Source organism: Haliotis cracherodii, unplaced genomic scaffold (genome assembly GCF_022045235.1).
Source record: "Haliotis cracherodii isolate W230 unplaced genomic scaffold, xgHalCrac1.p SCAF_10, whole genome shotgun sequence".
NCBI classification, from domain to species: domain Eukaryota; kingdom Metazoa; phylum Mollusca; class Gastropoda; order Lepetellida; family Haliotidae; genus Haliotis; species Haliotis cracherodii.
The window spans coordinates 16,651,177-16,673,347 of NW_027266265.1; the positions used below are offsets into that span (position 1 = coordinate 16,651,177).

Sequence of the window (22,171 nt, forward strand, 5' to 3'; positions counted from 1 at the left end):
TATCTGCGACAGACCAATCATCTTACTTGTTACATGTACGTTGTTGGAGCGCTATGGCGCATGGAAGCCCAAAGTTATCGCACCTGCCAGTGTTTTATTTTAGGACGATAACTCTAAATTGAAGTTTACACAAAGTAGCATTATATAGTATAATAGTATCACACATTGATTATTTATTTCTCACTCTTCTTTGATTGACATTCGTCATGTTTGTGGCCAAATCCATCCCTGTTGATCATAAAGACTTGATCCACGATGTCTCCTATGATTTCCACGGCACACGAATGGCCACATGTTCCAGTGACCAAAGCGTGAAGGTGATAACAAATTTTGATGAATATTATGCTGGAATGTGAATTCACTTGTATGCTAAACTATCTTTCTAAGCTGATTTTCAAAAACACCATGCATGCATAGAATTAGCACACTCCCCTAAGATTAGAACTGGACTGAACTGAAAGTTACCTAGAAAATCTACACCATAATATTAAAAAGTGTATGATTAATGCCTTATCACTGTTGGGGGCACGGATGGCCCAGTCTAAGGTGCCGCGATTCGCTGTGCAGAGTTGCATCCCTTGCGCAATGTGGGTTTGAATCCCGGTTCACCTGTATTATGTTTCGAGGTTTGTCAGCGCCATACCCATGCTCGTGGGTTTCCCTGAAGTGGTAAATGTCTGAGACCCGCATCACTTCTGATTTTCCTCCCACTATTAGATGACACGTCGTGATATACTGTTAAAAACGGTGTTAAACCCAACTCGCTCACCTTATCACTGTGAAGCTGTGAATAAACAGTATCCTTCATGACAGTTAGGTACTCCTTGTTTTATGAATCACTGTCTGTTTATGCCGTTCTCCTCCTGTGAATCATAGTTTGTACCCTGGCTACATATCCTTGCGTACTGTTTTTGAGGCCCTAAGAAGTATTTTACATTATGTGTCTAATACACTAAAATTAAGTCGTACCTTTGAGAATATTTATTACTGTTTACAATTGGATAGAGCAACCCATGCTTGTCGTAAAAGGCGACTATAGGGATCAGGTGGTCAGGCTCGCTGACTTGGTTGATGCATGTCATCGATCCCAATGACGTGGATCGATACTCATGACATTAATCACTGGATTGTCTGGTCCAGACTCAATTGTTTACAGACCGCCGTCATATAGCTTGAATATTGCAGAGTGCGGCGTTAAACATCAAACCAACCAACCAACTACAATTGGGTAGTTAAATGACCACATCTCTTGTCATTTTAATCGTGATAATGCCGCGCCAAGTGAGACAAGTCAGTGAGGCGCCATCTTGTTACTTGATTTGGGGCCCCTCCATGACAGTCAAATTAAAAATATCTGCACAATATAATCATTCACATGACACTACAGACAGGAAGTTTATCAGTGCATACAATTGTCAATGATTGTTCTGGTGCAAAATTATCATCAGATCAAGTTTGATTAAATGTGCATTAGTGAAAAAGTATCTTTTGAGGTATGTGGGGCAGTGGAATAGTGGAGTGGTTAATGCATTCGCTCGTCATGCTGAAAACCCAAGTTCGATTCCCCATATGGGTACAGTGTGTGAAGCCCATTTCTGGTGTCCACCGCCGTGATATTGCTGGAATATTGTTAAAAGCGGTGTAAAATCTAACTCACGTTATTTGCCCCTTGGGACAAACATGAGTTGTAGAATTGGCCTTCAGCAACCCATGCTTGTCATAAGAGGCCACTAACAGGATCAGAGGATCATTCTAACGGACTAGGTTGGTTGATGCATGTCATCATATCGCAATTGTATGTAGCGTCTTATTAAAGTGGACAAGAGTTGAATTTAACCACCAAGGGCAACAAGTTTCCCAATCCACTGGCAGAGCAATGGCGTCTCCGTATGACATTAGAATGATATAAATTGTTCCCGTTTGAGTACACCATTGAGTGGAATATGTGTTGGTGTTGTAGGTGTGGGACTTGGGAGAAGATGGAGAGTGGCACTGCACAGCGAACTGGAAGGTATTATTTGTTTATGTGAAGACAAACATCAACACGTGCTGTTGTTGTGTTTCACATGTATCCCTTCGGTTAGACCTCTGTCAATCAGAAATAAACCTATGGAGAGTGAAAGAAGGAAGAAACTGTTTGCTGTTCCATGTTGACCAAGCGATTTACAAAGTCTTGTTTTTCAGTCTTAATTGCTTAATACTGGTAAATAAACAAATACTGCTACTTCAGCTAAACTGTCCTCAATCTTCTCAAGCTATAATGGAGGATCACTTTTTATCAGGGCAAGAACTTTCAAAATTCCCTACACATGCCAATCATGCTTATCATCTTAATGTTGGTAATAGCTGAAGTTTGTATTGCTGTTGACAGAGTGGGGTACATGTATTGAAACGCTGAACAGAGTACACACTTCTGTTGCATAATCCTGACAGTATCTGACAGGCCCCGTTGTTGTCAGTAAACAAATTTAAAGATACATGTCAAGTCCTGTCCATAACCCTTCTGTTATAGATTTTTGGGTTCTTTGATGAATTACTGAAGTCTGTGGCAGGATGCCTCAAGGAACCCAGAACCCTTAATTACGAACACTGATGTGTGATTGTTTTATGTGGGAAAAAAAGAGCAAAAATGAATTTCAAGTATATAAGAATTTTGAAAAAAGAAGAATTTTCCATGCGTAGCAATTTTGATATTTTAGCTCCATGATCAATGGTTGTGTCTGTGATGTCCTAATTCGCAGTTCATATTTTCTTTATTTTAGGATATATTATACATTCTACGTATATTGAAATATGTGATATAGGGATTAGAACCTAGCAAAGTATATTTTGTGACAGACCTGTTGAAAATCATGATGGCATGTAGCGACTGATGCTGATTCCCCCTGTCTGTAGACCCACAGTGGCTCTGTGTGGCGAGTCACATGGGCACACCCGGAGTTCGGGCAGGTTCTCGCCACATGCTCCTTCGACAGAACAGCGGCAGTGTGGGAGGAGCTGGTAGGAGAACACGGCAAAGGTGAAGGTCAGACACCATGGGTCAACAGGGGTAACCTTGTGGACAGTCGAACTTCTGTGACTGACGTCAAGTTCGGACCTCAGTATTTGGGCTTGCAACTGGTGAGTTTCTTTCAATGATTGTTAATGCGGGAATAAAAAGTTGTATCTCAGGCTCTCAACTGCAGTTTTGTTTATAACACATACAAAATGTCATAACTTGTCCCTTTTAAAGCCTCCCATATCATTCAAAGAGCAAAGATCTGTATTATTAATATTCAATTTTTATATTCATTGATAAGTTTTTCATGACCAGATAACATTGGTTTATGAAAAAACCTGCATCATATATTGAAATATGTCTGCACCTATCAGTAATAATTCATTTAACATGACAAATGAATCATGCATTGTAGAGATAAATAATGTTAATTGCCAGTGGTCACTCTGAGAAGCCCTGTTGTACTGTAATGATTACCTGTATAAGAGGTGATAGTGGTCTAGTGGATAGACCATCTACCTGGAGAGCAGAATGTCGCCAGTTCATTCCATGGTCTCACACTAAGAGACATTAAAGGATGGTACTTGTTGTTTCCCTGTCTAGCATTTGGCATTAAGGGGATAAAACGAGGACTGGGTGTCGTTGTACAAAACAACCTTAGCGCTACGACTGTTGTGAGTCTTGTTAAGGTATGGGAGTTACGATCACTTTAGCGCCAAGACTGCTTTGTACAACGGCACCCTGGTCGGCTGGAGTCAGTCTACTGTGGGGTATCTATGTTCATTCGCAGCATGGTATCTCAGTGGGATAGCACTATAACACTGTCATTAATCCGGACTCTATATAAGTACAATAATCTTGAATGCGAAGTTAAACCCCATTGCACCTCATGAGAGAGTGATCCTGCAAATGGACAAGTCAGTGTGTACCGCTTACACTGGATGTTTGTCTGTGCAGGCAACATGTTCAGCTGACGGGATCGTCCGAATCTATGAGGCTGTGGATGTGATGAACCTCAGCAACTGGCCCCTCCAGCATGAGATCTCATGTCGGATCAGCTGCAGCTGCTTGTCATGGAACAACTCCAGGTTTGTCTACTTGCTTCGTCCAAATACGCCATTCAATATTCTTAATGTCAATTTAAAACAAATCTCGCATTTTGGGTTGTAGACTCCTCAGGGAGCAGATTTGTTTGTATGTTTTTTTTGTTTTTTGTTTAACGACACACTCAGCAATATTCCAGTTATATGACGTCAGTCTGTAAATAATCGAGTCTGGACCACACAATCCAGTGATTGACATAATGAGCATCGATCCACGCAATTTGGATCATGTATCAACCAAGTCAGCGAGCCTGACCACCCGATCCCGTTAGTCGCCTCTTACGACAAGCATAGTCACCGTTTTCGGCAAGAATGGGTTGATCTTCACGGGCACTCAGGGAGCCGAGACTAGTTGTTGAGTGCACATTGATCATGTTGATCCATTGACCAGGGTAATATGTGTGCTTTAAGCAACCACTCAGTGGATGGAAAGAGCACTTAGAAATGCACTTATTATTATTAATGATCATAGGATAGTTGGACAGGTAAAACAAAATCCAAGCTTACTCATTTTTTATTCGGACAATAGTGACACAGTTTGTCTTGAAACCTTTTTTTTGCTTCTTATATTCTGTGTTACTCCTAAGAGAGTTATTTAAAAAACCATAACAATCCTTCATGAAATGACCGCCTCAGTGGTCTAGTGGTAGAGCGTCCGCCCGGAGAGTGGAAGACCTGGGGTTTGATCCCCGGCCACAGCATACCAAAAGATGGTACTTGTTGTTACCCTGTCTGGCACTCGGCATTAAGGGGCTAAAACAAGGACTGGTTGGCTCGGAGTCAGTATACTGTGTCTGAGTGGGATATTCATATTAAACTGCGGCATGGTCTCTCAGTGTGCTACCACTTTAAATCAGCATCATTTCAGACTAGTACAAGCAGACACACACACATGCATGCACATCGCTATATACGTGCAATAATCTTGGACATGATGTCAAACCCAATTGTACCTCACCTCACCTTCATGAAGCCGACAATAATATCTATCCTTAAGTTTCCCTTGCGTGGCATAAGAGGTGACAGAAAGGAGATTTATTCATACATGTTGATGTCACATGAGCTGATGACTGGAAGTGTGAAGACCAACTCCCAGCTGTGACTTGGCTGATACTATCCCTACGCTGTGACAGTGTCAATCCACCTGCAACATCAGTGATGTGACCTATAACCTATGCTGTTACCATGGTTACAGAGTTCACCCTCCAATGATAGCTGTTGGCAGTGACGACCCTAACCCTGCAGCTGGTGCAAAGGTCCACATCTATGAGTACAATGATAATGCGAGGTGAGTCAGGCTAATGGATTGAATGCAGTATGCAATGGTTAGGAACACTTTTGCTTAAAACATAATGTTTCTATTCTCTTCTGTTCTATTTGTGAATATTTGGTGATGTATAGTAGAGCCCTAGTCTCAGTGTAGAGCCCTAGTCTCAGTGTAGAGCGTTTTCTCAGTGTAGAGCCCTTTTCTCAGTGTAGAGCCCTTTTCTCAGTGTAGAGCCCTAGTCTCAGTGTAGAGCCCTAGTCTCAGTGTAGAGCCCTAGTCTCAGTGTAGAGCCCTAGTCTCAGTGTAAAGCCCTAGTCTCAGTGTAGAGCTCTAGTCTCAGTGTAGAGCCCTAGTCTCAGTGTAAAGCACTAGTCTCAGTGTAGAGCCCTAGTCTCAGTGTAGAGCCCTTTTCTCAGTGTAGAGCCCTAGTCTCAGTTAAAAGCCCTAGTCTCAGTGTAGAGCCCTAGTCTCAGTGTAGAGCCCTAGTCTCAGTGTAGAGCCCTAGTTTCAGTGTAGAGCCCTAGTCTCAGTGTAGAGCACTAGTCTCAGTGTAGAGCCCTAGTTTCAGTGTAGAGCCCTAGTCTCAGTGTAGAGCCCTAGTCTCAGTGTAGAGCCCTTTTCTCAGTGTAGAGCCCTAGTCTCAGTGTAGAGCCCTAGTTTCAGTGTAGAGCCCTTTTCTCAGTGTAGAGCCCTTTTCTCAGTGTAGAGCCCTAGTCTCAGTGTAGAGCCCTTTTCTCAGTGTAGAGCCCTAGTCTCAGTGTAGAGCCCTAGTCTCAGTGTAGAGCCCTAGTTTCAGTGTAAAGCCCTAGTCTCACTGTAGAGCCCTACAAACTAGTCTCACTGGTTCATTAAAGCCTGAGTCTGCTTGTTTCCACGTATCTCCGTATGTTTCAGGAAATGGAACAAAGTGGAGAGTTTATCCATGGTCACAGACCCCGTCCATGATGTTGCCTTCGCCCCGAACCTGGGGCGGTCGTACCACCTGTTGGCAATCGCTGCCAAGGATCTCAAGATTATTTCTTTGAAGCCATTGAGGAAGGATGTTTCTTTAGGAGCGCAAGCCAGCCTGACGAAGTTTGAGATGAGACAAGTGGCAAGCTTCGGTGACCATGAGTCTCAGGTATACTGCAACATTGTTCAACGTCACTGAGAAGACTGGGGGTGGGTGGGGGTTTGTGGAGAGCTGGGATTTTATCAGGGCACAGACACATCACAAGACAACCCTATGTCATGCTAGACCAGGTCACAGACACAGCACAAGGCAATCCTATGTCATGCTAGACCAGGTCACAGACACAGCACAAGGCAACCTTATGTCATGCTAGACCAGGTCACAAACACATCACAAGGCAACCTTATGTCATGCTAGACCAGGTCACAGACACATCACAAGACAACCTTAAGTCAAGCTAGACCAGGTCACAGACACATCACAAGACAACCTTATGTCATGCTAGACCAGGGCACAGACACATCACAAGACAACCTTATGTCATGCTAGACCAGGTCACAGACACATCACAAGACAACCTTATGTTGTGCTAGACCAGGGCACAGACAAATCACAAGACAACCTTATGTTGTGCTAGACCAGGTCACAGACACATCAGAAGACAACCTTATGTTGTGCTAGACCAGGTCACAGACACATCACAAGACAACCTTATGTCATGCTAGACCAGGGCACAGACACATCACAAGACAACCTTATGTCATGCTAGACCAGGGCACATCACTAAGACTGTTATCTGTCATGCTAGACCAGGGCACATCACTAAGACCGTTTTCTGTCATGCTAGACCAGGGCACATCACTAAGACAGTTACCTGTCATGCTAGACCAGGGCACATCATTAAGACTGTTATCTGTCATGCTAGACCATTGCACATCACTAAGACTGTTATCTGTCATATCAGACCATGAAGCATTTATTGATCTGGGGCATAGGTGGCCTAGTCCTCTATGGAGCGGCATCTGTGAGTTAAATTTGCCCTGGTTACGATGGCTGGGGTGTCAGCATCTTGTTGTAGCCTTGTGTGAAACCTGATCCCCTCACCCAACTCTGAATGAATGTGTTCCAGGTATGGCGGGTTTCCTGGAACGTGACGGGTACAGTTCTAGCATCGTCCGGAGATGATGGCTGTGTCCGACTATGGAAGGGTAAGGCAGGTCTACAGATGCTAGCAGTGGGCAAACATACTCTATGTTCTCGCTACATTAAAGTGCTGACAATGATTAGGAGCTCCTGTGTAATATGGTGACCAGCCGTCTGAGGCACCACAATTTGCTGTGCAGAGTTGTGTCCCTTGGGCATGCCAGAAACCACTGACCTGATCCTGGTTCGCCCCGATTGTGTTTACAGGTTTTCGTGACCATACCTGTGCTAATGGATTTCATCAACTGGTATTAAACCAAACTCACTCACTCACTCACCCACCTAAGAAATGGTGGCTAAAAAATTGTTACTGAAACGGAAACTGTTACTAAGGAACAAGCTTTTGTACATTTGTTGCCAGTATGGTGAAAGATATTAGGTATTCTATATTCTTGCCATTTTGTGTTGTAAGTCAAGATAGAGAAAGGGGATCAAAGGACTTGTTTGTCTGAAAACAAGAGGGAAGTAAAGTGTGTTTCTTTATGCCCTTGGGGGCGATGGGTGTAGCCCAGTGGTTAAAGTGTTTGCTCATCACAACTATGACCCAGGTTCGTTTCCCGATATGGGTACAGTGTGTAAAGCCCATTTCTGGTGTCAACCGCCGTGATACTGCTGGAATATTGCTATAAACACTGTAAAACCATACTCACTCACTCACTTTAGGCTGTGGGTATAATGGTGTGCCATGGCTCATGCCCTCAACCATTGAGTTGCCTAGATTATTGACAACCATCTGCCCTCATATAGCTGGAATATTGCTGACTGGTGTAAATAAAGCATTCATCCCCTTACACACGCTGACTGTTTCACCAGACATCTATTTGTGTATCAAATGTTGATCTCATGCCTTGTGTTCCCCATTCAGCCAACTATCTGGACTCCTGGAAGAGTATCTCAGTCATGAAGGGAGATGGATCGCCACAAGACTCCGCTCGCAACCTCAGCAACATGCCGCAAGCAATGTCTGTTTCCAACGGCAACAGTGAAGGCGTCAGGTATTTTAGAGCTGCTCCAATCAGCTCGGCCAATCAGGTTGTCTGGCACTAGGGGAAGATTACTCTGACAATGCAATCCAGAGTTCATATTCAGTCAGTTTGTTGAGAGGAATTTCATGGAAGCAGGTTCACAACAGTTGTAGTGTCCCATGACAGCTGAAATTGTTGTGCGACAGTAAATGATGTAGACTGTGATCAGCATCTGGAAGATGCTACAGCCGGGTATCCAGTTCCAACGATGTGTGAAGTGTTATTAATGCTGGGAGGTCTTGACTGTAGCTTCACATTTAGGAGTCTAATTTCAAACCATGACTCAAGATCATTTGCATCTTGACAAATTGTGACATCTTAGTCACAGGTAAATGTCCCGCCGTGATATTCATGATTATTGTCATACCTTGTCTCATACTGCCATCTTTCTACCCAGGTTAGAGCTGTTAGTAAACAGTTGGGGATCCTATTGCTAGGGTATCTCCTGCACTGTAGTGGGAAGGTTAGTGTTGAGCTTTTGTTGACAGAGTTATGTCCCCATGAGTGACATTGCCATGTCACCTTATTTCATTGTACACATTCATAGATTCTACTTTTTGGGGTAGTATTTCACACCAAAGAGAAAACTATTAAAACAAATCAAAAGGATATAAAGGATGCTTGTATTTATTTTTGTAATTCATTAATTGACTAAACATTCCTGTTTTCACAAGTTCTGTTAGTTGTTTATGACGGGAACTTAAGTCTCATCATGCAAGGGACATTGTGTATTAATTTATACAATTTCAATGATGGGTATAATTTTTATCCGAAAATAAATTAGTTTGCTAAAGAATATATATCGGTAGATTTCATTACATCAACAAGTGGAATACAAGTTTACACAAGACGTTTCATTGTTACATAAACTGTTACTAGACTGAGGTGCTTTGAAACTGCAAGAGGGCCCATTTGTCATTATGAATAAACCAAGACGACCTCTGTCTTGAACTATATATGGAAGATTATGCTTTGGGATAGTTTGTTTTCAACCGGTTGACTCTCAGAGAAGTATTTATAGAAGCACCAGTTGGAATCAGTGCTATTAAAGATGTGTGTAGGAACACGTATTCAAACCATTTGAATCTCAAGAATCATGGACTTTTGAGACCATAGGTTCTTCTGTGTAGTGTGTATTTGATATGACATTGCTAGGGTGAGATCCAAATAGATTCTTAAGTAGCCTCATTGAACAAGTCATTTAAAAAAATACCATGTAATTGAAATTTTCACTGAAGTGGAGATACATATTTAGTGACTGAATAATTTCTTTGGTGTCCCATATTGGTTAATTTTTAGTTGTCAATCAATATGATCAATTTATATACTATATGGAATCTAATTTTCCAGTTTTAGGCCGTGAAAGAGTTTTTGTCAACCTTGAGGAGCATGTTTATTGTGGAGTGTGTTATAGTAAAGCATCAGCTCAGCCTTGAAATACCCCACATGGGTGCAATGTTTACAGCTGTTTGCAGGAGTCTACCTCCGTGATATTGCTGGAATATTGCCAAAAGCGGCTTCCAATGATTCAGCTTATCTTGTACATCCATTTAAACAGAAATAGGAAACATTTAAACAAATATGTTTGTCATCTGACTTACTCTATGCAGTGCCATATCATGAACTTACTCACTGATGCCATACAGTTTCGCAGTTTTATGCCATACAGCATAGTTTTATGTTCTACGCCAATAAACCTTTTACTCTTTTGTCATTTTCAAGCAAGCAAACTAGTCTTACATATGCTCATTTAGTACTTTCTAGTCTTTCGATAATGATTATTTCAAATTAGATGTTTTTTTACACATTACCAAAAATGTATGTTTAAGATAATGTCCCATTTTTGTCCAAATTTGAAGACATTTATAGGATGTGAATTTCTTTCCTTAGTGGTGTGTGTGTCATTGTTCAGACTACCATTCCTTGTTCAGTGCAGATAATGCTAATGGAGTGTCAGGTGTGTCATACCTTTGTATCATTGAGGAGATATGTATTCATCTTTGTAGTGGACATACACTTGCCACTCGTCCTGTATTTCAATACAGCTGATGTCAAATTTGGAATTAAAAGTTACCGGTCGAATATCTGCCTCTGTTATTTGTGCATCAGTGAGTTGGTGAGTGTGGCATTGTGTAGCAGTGGGAGATGACAGACATGCCTACTACAGTGGGAGTGTGTTGAGGTTACGAGAGGTGGCTGAAAGTTCTGAGTTTATCTACGAAGGATGTATAGTACACAGTTTGCGTGTACTTAATTAGTACACTATGTTACATGCTTACAGGGGTGGTCGGGTAGCCATGTGGTTAAAGCGTTCGCTCGTCACGCCGAAGACCCGTGTTCGATTCCCCACATGGGTACAATGTATGAAACCCATTTCTGGTGTCCCCCGCTGTGATATTGCTGGAATATTGCTAAAAGCAGCGTTAAAACCATACACACACACACATGCGTACAGGCTGCATTTGAGCCAAAAACACAACCAGGCAGCATATGATTAGGTATTCTCTGTTGATGAAAGTGGACCGAGTTGGCTACCACGTTGTCATCAAGTATCTCCAACTGAAAGGGCTGACTCCAACAGCAATCCATGTGGCGTGGTCTGAGATGACAATGCTCCTTCCTTTGCCAGTATTGGATGGTGGGCAGCGGAGGTCAAGTGTACTTCTCTTCAATCCATCATATGGATTTAACGAGTTCTTGGTACCAGTAACTGGAATATTGCTAAAAGTGGCGGGAAAATAAACAACTCGCGTCTTTCAAACTTGTCAGGAATTGTTATTGGGGATGAGTTGGGTTCTATCTTACTTTGAATAGTATTTGTTCCATAATGGTACTTAATGAGGAAAGAAATCTCGAAGTGATGCGGGTCTTTGATGGTCACCACTTTGGTTTAACCAATTTATGGTGCAGACGTACCAAGAACCATAATCAAAACAAACCTGGATTTAAACCCATAACTGTTATATTTTGTCACAGTGACTTGTGGGGTCCTAGATGACTGGGACACCCCTGCCCACTTTTAATGCGCATGTGCAAGGTTAATAGAGGCTTGAAAAGGCCTTAAATGTTAAGGTCCTCGAAAAGGCCTTAATCTTAATGTCCCCTTGAAAAGGCCTGAATGTTAAGGTCCCTCTTGAAAAGGTCTTGAATGTTAAGGTCCTTGTAAAGGCCTTGAACGTTAAGGTTTTGATTTATTTTATGGGCTAGGTTGGTCAGCACCATACCTGTGCTTGTAGGTTTCACCAATGTGGTAAACGTCTGAGACCTGCATCGCTTGTCACTTCCACATCCAGCTGACATGCCATGACATTACTGAAAAACTGTTCAGTGCGGTGTTAAGCCCAACTCAATCACACTGTGACAATTGTTTATGTTCAGTACTTGTATCAGTGAGAGCATGGGGGGAACTAGATATGGTAGACATGGCAGTGAAAAATAATAAACGGTGAAAAATACTTCATATTCTTGATTTTACCCAGAGCAAGAGTCAAACATGTAGAATGTTGATATTATGTTGTCCCCTACCTAATTGATGGTTTGGTATATTGTAGCACACAGGGATTAAAAGATCCTCGCCTACAATAAGACTGAAAGTTGCACCGATGAGTAGGATGCATGGTGTTACGGGGATACGGCCATATTGTGTCTGTGTTCCTGTACATTGGGTGAAACAAATGTAACAGGTCTAGTTATTATCTGTATCGCTACACTAACATCTACACACAAACTCATTCACAAAAGATGTTTCCCTTCAAATTGATGACAAAGCATGGAAATGCAAAGTGTTATCTCCCTTGTATGATTCCTGTAACCATGACTACAAAATGGCGGCAAGTGACCATGCTGACTCTGACATCGTAGTATTTACTTTAGTCTGTAGAAAACAGGAACTGTATGTACAGTCAGTGTCAAGCACTGTCATACAATTTGCATTTGTAATACATATCAATACAGATACCTGTTTCACAATCTATTCCAATATAATGTTTTGGCCTATACACAACTCTACTAATGAGAATCTGAAATTGGAAATTTCATTCAGAATCTAGCAAGTAGTAGTTTAACTGCCGTCAGAGTTATCTTCTTTGAGTCTGCCTTTGTTTCTGCATGTACTGGTATTATACATTGTATCGTCAAGGTCTGTGGAACAGGGTCTTATTGCATGCAGTTAAATCTCTTGCTGTATAATAGTGAATTGTTATAACCAGGAGAGAAATTATTTCAAGTAATATGGACTGATGCATTGCTGACTATGACATATATTCTATGACCGATATGTTGCTGACTATATGACACGACCGATATTTTGCTGACTATATATAGTTACTGATATGTTGCTAACAATACGACATGACTGATATGTTGCTGATGATATGACCGATATATTGCTGACTATATGACCGATATGTTGCTGACTATATGACCGATATGTTGCTAACTATATGACATGACCGATATGTTGCTGACTATATGACATGACCAATATGTTGCTGACTTTATGATATGGACTGATGCATTGCTGACTATGACACATATTCTATGACCGATATGTTGCTGACTATATATGACTGATATGTTGCTGACTATATGACACAACCGATATTTTGCTGACTATATATAGTACTGATATGTTGCTGACTATACGACATGACCGATATGTTGCTGACGATATGATATGACTGATGCGTTGCTGACGATATGACACGACCTATATTTTGCTGACTATATATAGTAGTGATGTGTTGCTGACTATTATATGACTGATGTGTTTCTGACTATGACATGACCGATATGCTGCTGACTATATGACACGACCGATATTTTGCTGACTATATATAGTACTGATATGTTGCTGACCATACGACATGACCGATATGTTGCTGACGATATGATATGACTGATGCGTTGCTGACTATGACATGACCGATATGTTGCTGACTTTATGATATGGACTGATGCATTGCTGACTATACATGACCGATATGTTGCTGACTATATAGTACCGATATGTTGCTGACTGTATATGACTGATTTGTTGCTGACGATATGACACGACCGATATGTTGCTGACTATATATAGTAGTGATGTGTTGCTGACTATTATATGACTGATGTGTTGCTGACTATATAGTACCGATATGTTGCTGATTATACGACACGACCGATATGTTGCTGACTATACGACATGACCGATATGTTGCTGACTATACATGACCGATATGTTGCTGACTATATGACACGACCGATATGTTGCTGACTATACATGACCGATATGTTGCTGACTATATGACACGACCGATATGTTGCTGACTATATGACACGACTGATATGTTGCTGACTATACATGACTGATATGTTGCTGACTGTATGACATGACCGATATGTTACTGACTATACATGACTGATATGTTGCTGACTATACATGACTGATATGTTGCTGACTTTACATGACCAATATGTTGTTGGCTATATGACACAACGGTTACGTTGCTGACTCATACAATTCCATATTCCAGGACACCCCCTCCTGGCTCCATGAACATCAAGCGCCTCAGCAACTGGCCCTTCACGTCCGTGCAGAAAGACCAGGCCAAGCTCTTCTACTGACAAGGCCACAATACTACCTCATCCTTCTTATACATGCCTATCTTCAGGAGAATGATATTATGGTTTGGACAATATTGCTTCAGTATTAAGCATGTAGGCACTGGTTTATTTTATCAGGCTATGTTTGTTTGTGATCTAGCACATTTCAAAGGAGAGCAGTATATTTTTGTGTAGAAAGTTCAATGATCATGTAAGGGCAGGCTTTAGGTGGGAACATCAGTTTGATAGTTTATCAGGTTTTTTTGCCACTTCCTCCTTTGATGAGGATAATAAAAAACACTCGGCATGATAGTCTTCCATGTTCAGTGAAGATGAGATACACACTCGGGATGTGTGTGGTGGGTTCAGACAGTCTTCCATGTTCAGTGAAGATGAGATAAACCACCCAGCATGTGTGTGGTGGGTTCAGACAGTCTTCCATGTTCAGTGAAGATGAGATACACACTCGGCATGTGTGTGGTGGGTTCAGATAGTCTTCCATGTTCAGTGAAGATGAGATACACACTCGGCATGTGTGTGGTGGGTTCAGACAGTCTTCCATGTTCAGTGAAGATGAGATAAACCACTCGGCATGTGTGTGGTGGGTTCAGATAGTCTTCCATGTTCAGTGAAGATGAGATACACCACTCGGCATGTGTGTGGTGGGTTCAGACAGTCTTCCATGTTCAGTGAAGATGAGATACACCACTCGACATGTGTGTGGTGGGTTCAGACAGTCTTCCATGTTCAGTGGAGATGAGATACACCACTCGGGATGTGTGTGGTGGGTTCAGACAGTCTTCCATGTTCAGTGGAGATGAGATAAACCACTCGGGATGTGTGTGGTGGGTTCAGACAGTCGTCCATGTTCAGTGGAGATGAGATACACCACTGGTTGTGTTAGGTGGGTTCAGACAGTCTTCCATGTTCAGTGAAGATGAGATACACCACTGGTTGTGTTAGGTGGGTTCAGACAGTCTTCCATGTTCAGTGAAGATGAGATAAACCACTCAGCATGTGTGTGGTGGGTTCAGACAGTCTTCCATGTTCAGTGAAGATGAGATAAACCACTCGACATGTGTGTGGTGGGTTCAGACAGTCTTCCATGTTCAGTGAAGATGAGATACACCACTGGTTGTGTTAGGTGGGTTCAGATAGTCTGCTATGCATGTTTAGTGCAGCAGGTTTAGCCCAGGGTGCTGTGTGCGTTACGTTGTTATTTTCACACTGGAAGCACTGATGTTATTATTTTGTTTGTAGGACAATGGTATTTTTTGTTATTTTGAAGTGAATTGAAAGCTTGCTATTTTTATAAGAAAATCTATTATCAGAATTGTACATCTGATTTTATCTGTCATGCCACTGCAGGACCATTTGTATTCAGTATTATTCATGGCCCTTGTAGTCATGGTAAAGGTGGGCCGGCTCATTGGGGTGGTGTTCCCGCTGATAGACACATCCAGCAATAAATAGTACACCATTATCAGGCACTGTAGGCTAAACAGATATTTTATCCTAGTGAAACTAAAGCAGGTTTATCCTTGTGAAACTGAAGAGATTTTATGCTTGTGAAACTTAAACAGATTGGAATCATTGTTAACCTAAAGCAAATTTTATCCTAGTGAAGCTGAAACAGATTTTATCATTGCAAAAAGTAAAGCAGATTTTAGACTTGTGAAACTAAAGCAGATTTTATCCTAGTGAAACTAAAGCCGATTTTACCCTAGTGAAACTAAAACAGGTTTTATCCTTGTGAAACTAAAGTCCATTTTATCCTAGTGAAACTAAAGCAGTTTTTTTCCTTGTGAAACTAAAACAGGTTTTATCCTTGTGAAACTAAAGCCAATTGTATCCCAGTGAAACTAAAACAGGTTCTATCCCTGTCCACACCCACACAATCACCCCCCTCCAACGTCTGATGTAAATAGTTGTATATCATGTTCCGAACATATAACCTGTGCATCCCCGCCACTGTTCTATCTTACAGAAATTCATTTATTGGTATTTAAACAATTCTATGACTCTCCCCAAAATTGCATGTTTATATGTAAAGATATATATTCAACTTGAAGTCTGCAGCAAGTGTCAATCTTGTCTTTGCTTTTGACAGTGGACCTTTGAAAAAACAAGACCTTCCAATTCTCCGTAGATCCTAGTTTCTATGGCCTTACATATCTGGGTTCATTGTACAAAGCCATCTTAGCGCTAAACTCCCATACCTTAACATATACTTACAGCAGTCGTAGTGCTAAGACAATTATAACCCCAATACCTTAACATAGACCTACAGCTGTCGTAGTGCTAAGACAATTGTAACTCCAATACCTTAACATAGACTTCTACAGTCATATCGCTAAGACAATCGTAACTCCAATACCTTGACATAGGCTTACAGCAGTCGTAGCGCTAAGACAATCATAACCCCAATACCTTAACATAGACCTACAGCAGTTGTAGCGCTAAGACAATTGTAACTCCAATACCTTAACATAGACTTCTACAGTCATAGCGCTAAGACAATCGTAACTCCAATACCTTAACATAGACTTCTACAGTCATAGCGCTAAGACAATCGTAACTCCAATACCTTAACATAGACTTACAAGTCATAGCGCTAAGACAATCGTAACTCCAGTACCTTAACATAGACTTCTACAGTCATAGCGCTAAGACAATCGTAACTCCAATACCTTAACATAGACTTCTACAGTCATAGCGCTAAGACAATCGTAACTCCACTACCTTAACATAGGCTTACAGCAGTCATGCTTCTGTTTCTCTTTATAATTAGTTTTGTCCGAAAATGATGACAATCCAGTTTTGGATTCATACATGATCATTATAAGTATTGTTTGACATTTAATCAGCGTTAGTTTCATCAGTGGGTAGACACTATTTCCAGGTGGCACAAAGGAAAAGCTATATATATCTATTTGTGATATTTGTGTTGCTAGGCCAGTCACTACCTTTTTTAAATTTATGACTGTGAAAAAAAGGATATTTATCCAGAAATGTACTCATATGCCATATAACCATGCACAATTTCAACACATCATTCAGGGGTATTTTAACACATTTAGTTTTAATTTACAATACCTTATAAATCTTCTGGTACTTATTTCTTTCAGTGCAAATATGTCAGTAAGACACCAATTTCTGTATTAGTCTGTGATAGTGTGTAGAGATCTGTATAGACATACAAGTGCAATATTTGATCATATGTTTTAACAGTCATTCACCAGGTGGAGACCAGACAATGCCCCTGCGTGTCTACTGAATGAGTATTCCGTGGTCACAATGGTTGCTAGGTGTGACTGTGAACCTGATGATCACCAGGATGACCAACCTGTAGTTCATTGTGTGTCTCCCTATGGCTGTCTTGATTTATACATCAAGAACGTTAATCAAAGACGAAAGTCGATGTCCTGTATTTGCTCAAACACTTCCACATGTATGACTGGTTATGTGTGTTGTATACTCTGATTGTTATGTTACAATACTACTGTGTCATCAGCATTGTCTTTATTGTTGTACCATGGTGAATCAGTGTTACTACTGCCAGCAATATCAGATACTGTCTTCCTGTTCCAGTATTTTACAACCTGCTACAACATTATACAATATAGCCTTGTAGAAATAATTCTTTAACATAAAGCATTCTTTGATGAAGATCAGACACACTAGTCAGAAATGTGGTTTTTTTAATGATTTGATTCAGCTTACTTGTTAAATTGGTTAAACTGAGGTCATGAAAAAATGTTTCTCATAAGAAGCTTCTTTTTAAAATTACTGAGTTTCCAGACTATCTTTCTCTGCATGCAGACAGTTAATATCATAGTAAACTGGGCCCCGTCTCTTCCTGTCACAAGATAGATGACACAAATAAAGCCGGGGCGGTCGGGTAGCCTAGTGGTTAAAGCATTGGCTCGTCATGCCAAAGATTCCCAACATTGGTAGAATGTGTAAAGCCCATTTCTGGTGTCCCCCGCCGTGATATTGCTGGAATATTGCTTAAAAGCGGTGTAAAACCATACTCACTCACTCGCAAATAGAGCCAGGAACCAGCTTAAAGGGACAGACGTTGACCGTTTGTTTGTTAACAATGGCTGATAACACGGCTCTGCTCGCCTTATTCCACTTCTGTTCCAGTGACTACACCGTGGGTGTAGACTTGTCACATGACTGGCCTTTCCACTTGTTTGTAAACAAACACACTTGTTCTGAAATAAGAACAGATGGACCTAATGTCAAGCCTTTCAGTACACTTAATATGAGGTCAACGAAATTGACGTTCGTACGCTTATGAATGTCGATTTCATGGTCATGTGACAAACCTCTCATCCAATGGAAAAGCTGTATATCATGTAAACGTCACATTAAAAATTATTCCAAAATGAACCAGATAAAAACACATGAATGGCTGTGTAAGATGTGACATTGTGACAGAAGTACTCGGCTGGCCGCAAGGAACTCTGGGTTGCCGATTCATTGGATTCATGATACCGAGACATATTTATATTATTGTAGTCTAGGCTTTGATAAAGACTGGATTCTGTTTTTTGTAACTCGGCCATAAGAAAAACCCATGAGCTTTCTCTTCAATTTACCTCTATCAAACAACAAGACTGACAACAGTGGTTTGAGAATTGAATTGGGCATGTGACGTCACACTTGGAAATTATTATATTTTGATTTAAAAACACACAGTCCATCAACGTAATGTCCCTTCAATGTCCCTTTAATGGCTTCTGATTAGACAATCCCGACATGGGTACAATGTGTGAAGCCCATTTCTGGTGTCCCCCGCCGTGATATTGCTGGAATAATGCTAAAAGCGGCGTAAAACCATACTCAGTCAGTCAGTCTGATAAGACAAGGAAGGATAACTCTTTTTGACACAAGAACTGTAGGAAGAGAAACATTTTTTACAAAACCTTTTAGACCAAAACAATAATTATTGTTTGGAGTAGAACCATGCACAAGGCAGACAGAGACTGTTATTTTCAGAACCTTCCCTGTTCTATAGATATTGTTTTATGTTTTTGAATCGGCTTGTAAATACAGTTTTGTCAAAGTTTTATCCATTCCTGCTTCTCATTGCTCACAAGTTCCCAATGCTTCCATGTCATGTTGATGGATACTGGATCTCATGGAGACAAGCTTGAAACTATTACCCTTTCTGTAGTGATGTACCCAGTAGCTTGTTTGTTATAGCAGTGTTTATGATTGAGGCCATGACAAATCAGATATTGTTTGCAGGGATTACTACTTTATTCTTTCTCAAATTTGAAATTTCGTTTGTCGCAGTGTAGTAATTTCTAATTTTGAAAAGATAAATATCTTAGGCTTCATGTGAAACATTTCTTGCAAATGGATTAGGCAAAGATAAACTCTACAATAAGTCTCCAAAAATGTAAAAACACATGACATATACAACATGCGATCTGTTGAGTTTTTTTCGTAGTAGAGAAGTCTGAAGAACAGCACATGATTTGATGTGGCCTTACAGTCAGTTTTTCCAGAAACTTATGCCCAAAAGGAAATATTTTTAAAATTTAATTTCAAATTCCAGATTGTAAAATGTTTTCATGTGTGTCTTGATCTGTCAAATGCTTGCCATGTAGAAGACGGACAGTTTGTGCCTGCTTCGTAGTGGCCCTGACTTACCCCTGGTTTTGACGTACCTCTCTATACGGAGAAGCCACATGAACTGGTGCTGCTGGGTGGCCAAGTGGGTCGTGTGTTTACCTTTCAGCTGAAGACTCAAGGTTGATTTTGTACATGTATACAATTTATAAAGTCCTATTTGTGTTGTATGTACTACCTCTAGGGCTTAATGGTTAATGTGACAAACTGTGTATAACTGTTGTGTTTTGAGGGAGGAGGAATCTGTGAGGCTGCCACAGTTGCCTTTCTCTTTTTGTGTTGCAATGTGGAGTACAGGATGGAATCAAAATACTCAGAACCTGTTGGTGTCAAAAGCTGTGAGCTGAAGGATTACTAATGCTCACAACGATTTAACTGGGTGTCATTTAACACACACAGCCTGGCCAAATTCTTTTCATAAGGCTTCCTGTATTGAAAGTAAAGAAAGAAGACCAAATGTATGCTTCCGTTAAATAGTGGCCTTTTTCAAACTGACATTCATAGATGTTCAATCATGTTATTCAACCCTATCCTTCTCATCCCACCTGCATTTTGAAACTTCTTGAAACTGTAAAAGAAATTAAACTAAAAAGGTTCAGGATGCCCCTATAGTTATCAATTTCTACGATAAATGGGGTGCTGCTCATGTTCTAAGTCACAAAATGTGTGTTGCTGTGCATTCTGTTTTGCAGTAGACGCTCATTTACGGATGTGTCCTGCGGAAACGGATTCAGTTGTTTAAAAAAGATCCTAATTTCTGTCAGTGCTACATAACTAAACAAAAACCTGCACATTTAGGTACTTCCATCTCTTTTCAAAGTGAAGTGATGAGCCTATTCAATGTTGTTTGTCTGATTCGGTATCGTTATAGGAAATGATTCACATTCACTTTTTTCTCTTTTACCTGTCCTCAAATGGTTTGATATGAAATTGTGTGTGTCACTCTGTCTTTGATAATCGTTGGCATCACTAAGATTTGACATAAATGATAAACCCTTCAGGTTTCCAGTGTATTGAGGGCCACATTACCTGTGGCCACTTCTACCAGTTGTCTTGCTGCTGACCAGTTGTTGGAACTTGTTTCCAGTTCAGTTAGTGACAAGAAATTGTTTTGCTTTTCACTTTAATGGTAGCTGAAGCATGGCCTGGGTGTTCAGTGTAACCAATATTGGACATCATTGTTGAATATAGAGAATCTCACCCGGGTGTCTTTTGATATCAGATATATCAATGTTTTTTTTGGTTTGGTTTGGTTTGTTGTTTAACGCCGCACTCAGCAATATTCCAGCTATATGACGACGGTCTGTAAACAATCGAGTCTGGACCAGACAATCCAGTGATTAATATCTTGAGCATTGATCCACGCAATTGGGATCGATGACATGCATCAACCAAGTCAGCAAGCCTGACCACCCGATCCCGTTAGTCGCCTTTTACGACAAGCATAGATATATCAATGAGTGTTGATATATTTGATATCAAAAGACATGAGAGTGAGATTATATTTATCTTCCAACTTTTTCAGTTTGTAGACAGTAATAAGCAGTGTCTTAAGTGTAGAAAATACTGCTAACAGCCTCAGTAGCAGAGCCATTAGTGATGTCATAGTAACCAATGATGTCACAATGGTCTGCAAAGCATTGTGATGCAATTTCAATTGGAGTGTAGATATCGCTTGATCTCCTGTTGGAGCCAGTTTTGGATGATAAAATATAATTAGCCTCTCACTGCACTGAATTGTATATTATGTAACATTCCTATGAATAGAGCCTCTTGAACATAATAAATCTATTTCAATACATCTCATGCTTCTTTAATTGAAATGGAATATCTGGTATCTATAAGTTACATCTTTGGATCCAGATTTGGCCACTCTGACCTGTCAGCCTCATCATCTGGTCATCATATTCCTTTATAAAAGACAAAATTGTTGCACAGACATACTGAACTGCTAAAATATACTGGTACTACTCAAGAGTGAGTGAGTGAGTATGGTTTTACGCCGCTTTTAGCAATATCACGGCGGGGGGACACTAGAAATGGGCTTTACACATTGTACCCATGTCGGGAATCGAACCCGGGTTTTCGGCGTGACGAGCGAACTACTAGGCTACCTGACCGCCCCTACTACTCAAAAGAAGTTTAGGACCACATGATTCTTTCATATTACCAAAATCTGAATGCGTGGTCCTTAACTTGTTTTGGGTAGCATAAGCAAGATTGTTTCTACCCTGACAAACTCTTATGGTATTGTGTCTATTTGCCACACATCAGGCAACTTCCAAAGATGTAAGATCTGTTTTCCTGCCTAAAGTCAACTGTAGGAACAAAGGCATCCCATGATGTTCCCTGCAGTTCCTTTGAGGGTCAGAAACAATCCAATAGCACACT

The 22,171-nt window shown here is 40.7% G+C and overlaps 1 protein-coding gene across 1 annotated transcript; it reads left to right on the forward strand.

The window, feature by feature from the left end:
• Positions 1-45: 45 nt before the first annotated feature.
• Positions 46-21,582, forward strand: LOC139454137 (nucleoporin SEH1-like). Its single transcript, XM_071235662.1, has 9 exons — positions 46-317; positions 1,961-2,011; positions 2,896-3,120; positions 3,956-4,086; positions 5,297-5,389; positions 6,263-6,488; positions 7,450-7,528; positions 8,389-8,518; positions 14,065-21,582. The coding sequence occupies exons 1-9, from the start codon at positions 207-209 to the stop codon at positions 14,153-14,155; spliced, it is 1,137 nt and encodes a 378-aa protein (XP_071091763.1). The 5' UTR covers positions 46-206; the 3' UTR covers positions 14,156-21,582.
• Positions 21,583-22,171: the final 589 nt, after the last annotated feature.

Bases quoted from the DNA above. Each gene is read 5' to 3' on its own strand.
- LOC139454137 (XM_071235662.1), top strand. From the start codon at position 207: ATGTTTGTGGCCAAATCCATCCCTGTTGATCATAAAGACTTGATCCAC. The intron at 3,121-3,955 runs GTGAGTTTCTTT...TTGTCTGTGCAG, and splicing joins AGTATTTGGGCTTGCAACTG to GCAACATGTTCAGCTGACGG. The intron at 5,390-6,262 runs GTGAGTCAGGCT...CGTATGTTTCAG, and splicing joins GAGTACAATGATAATGCGAG to GAAATGGAACAAAGTGGAGA.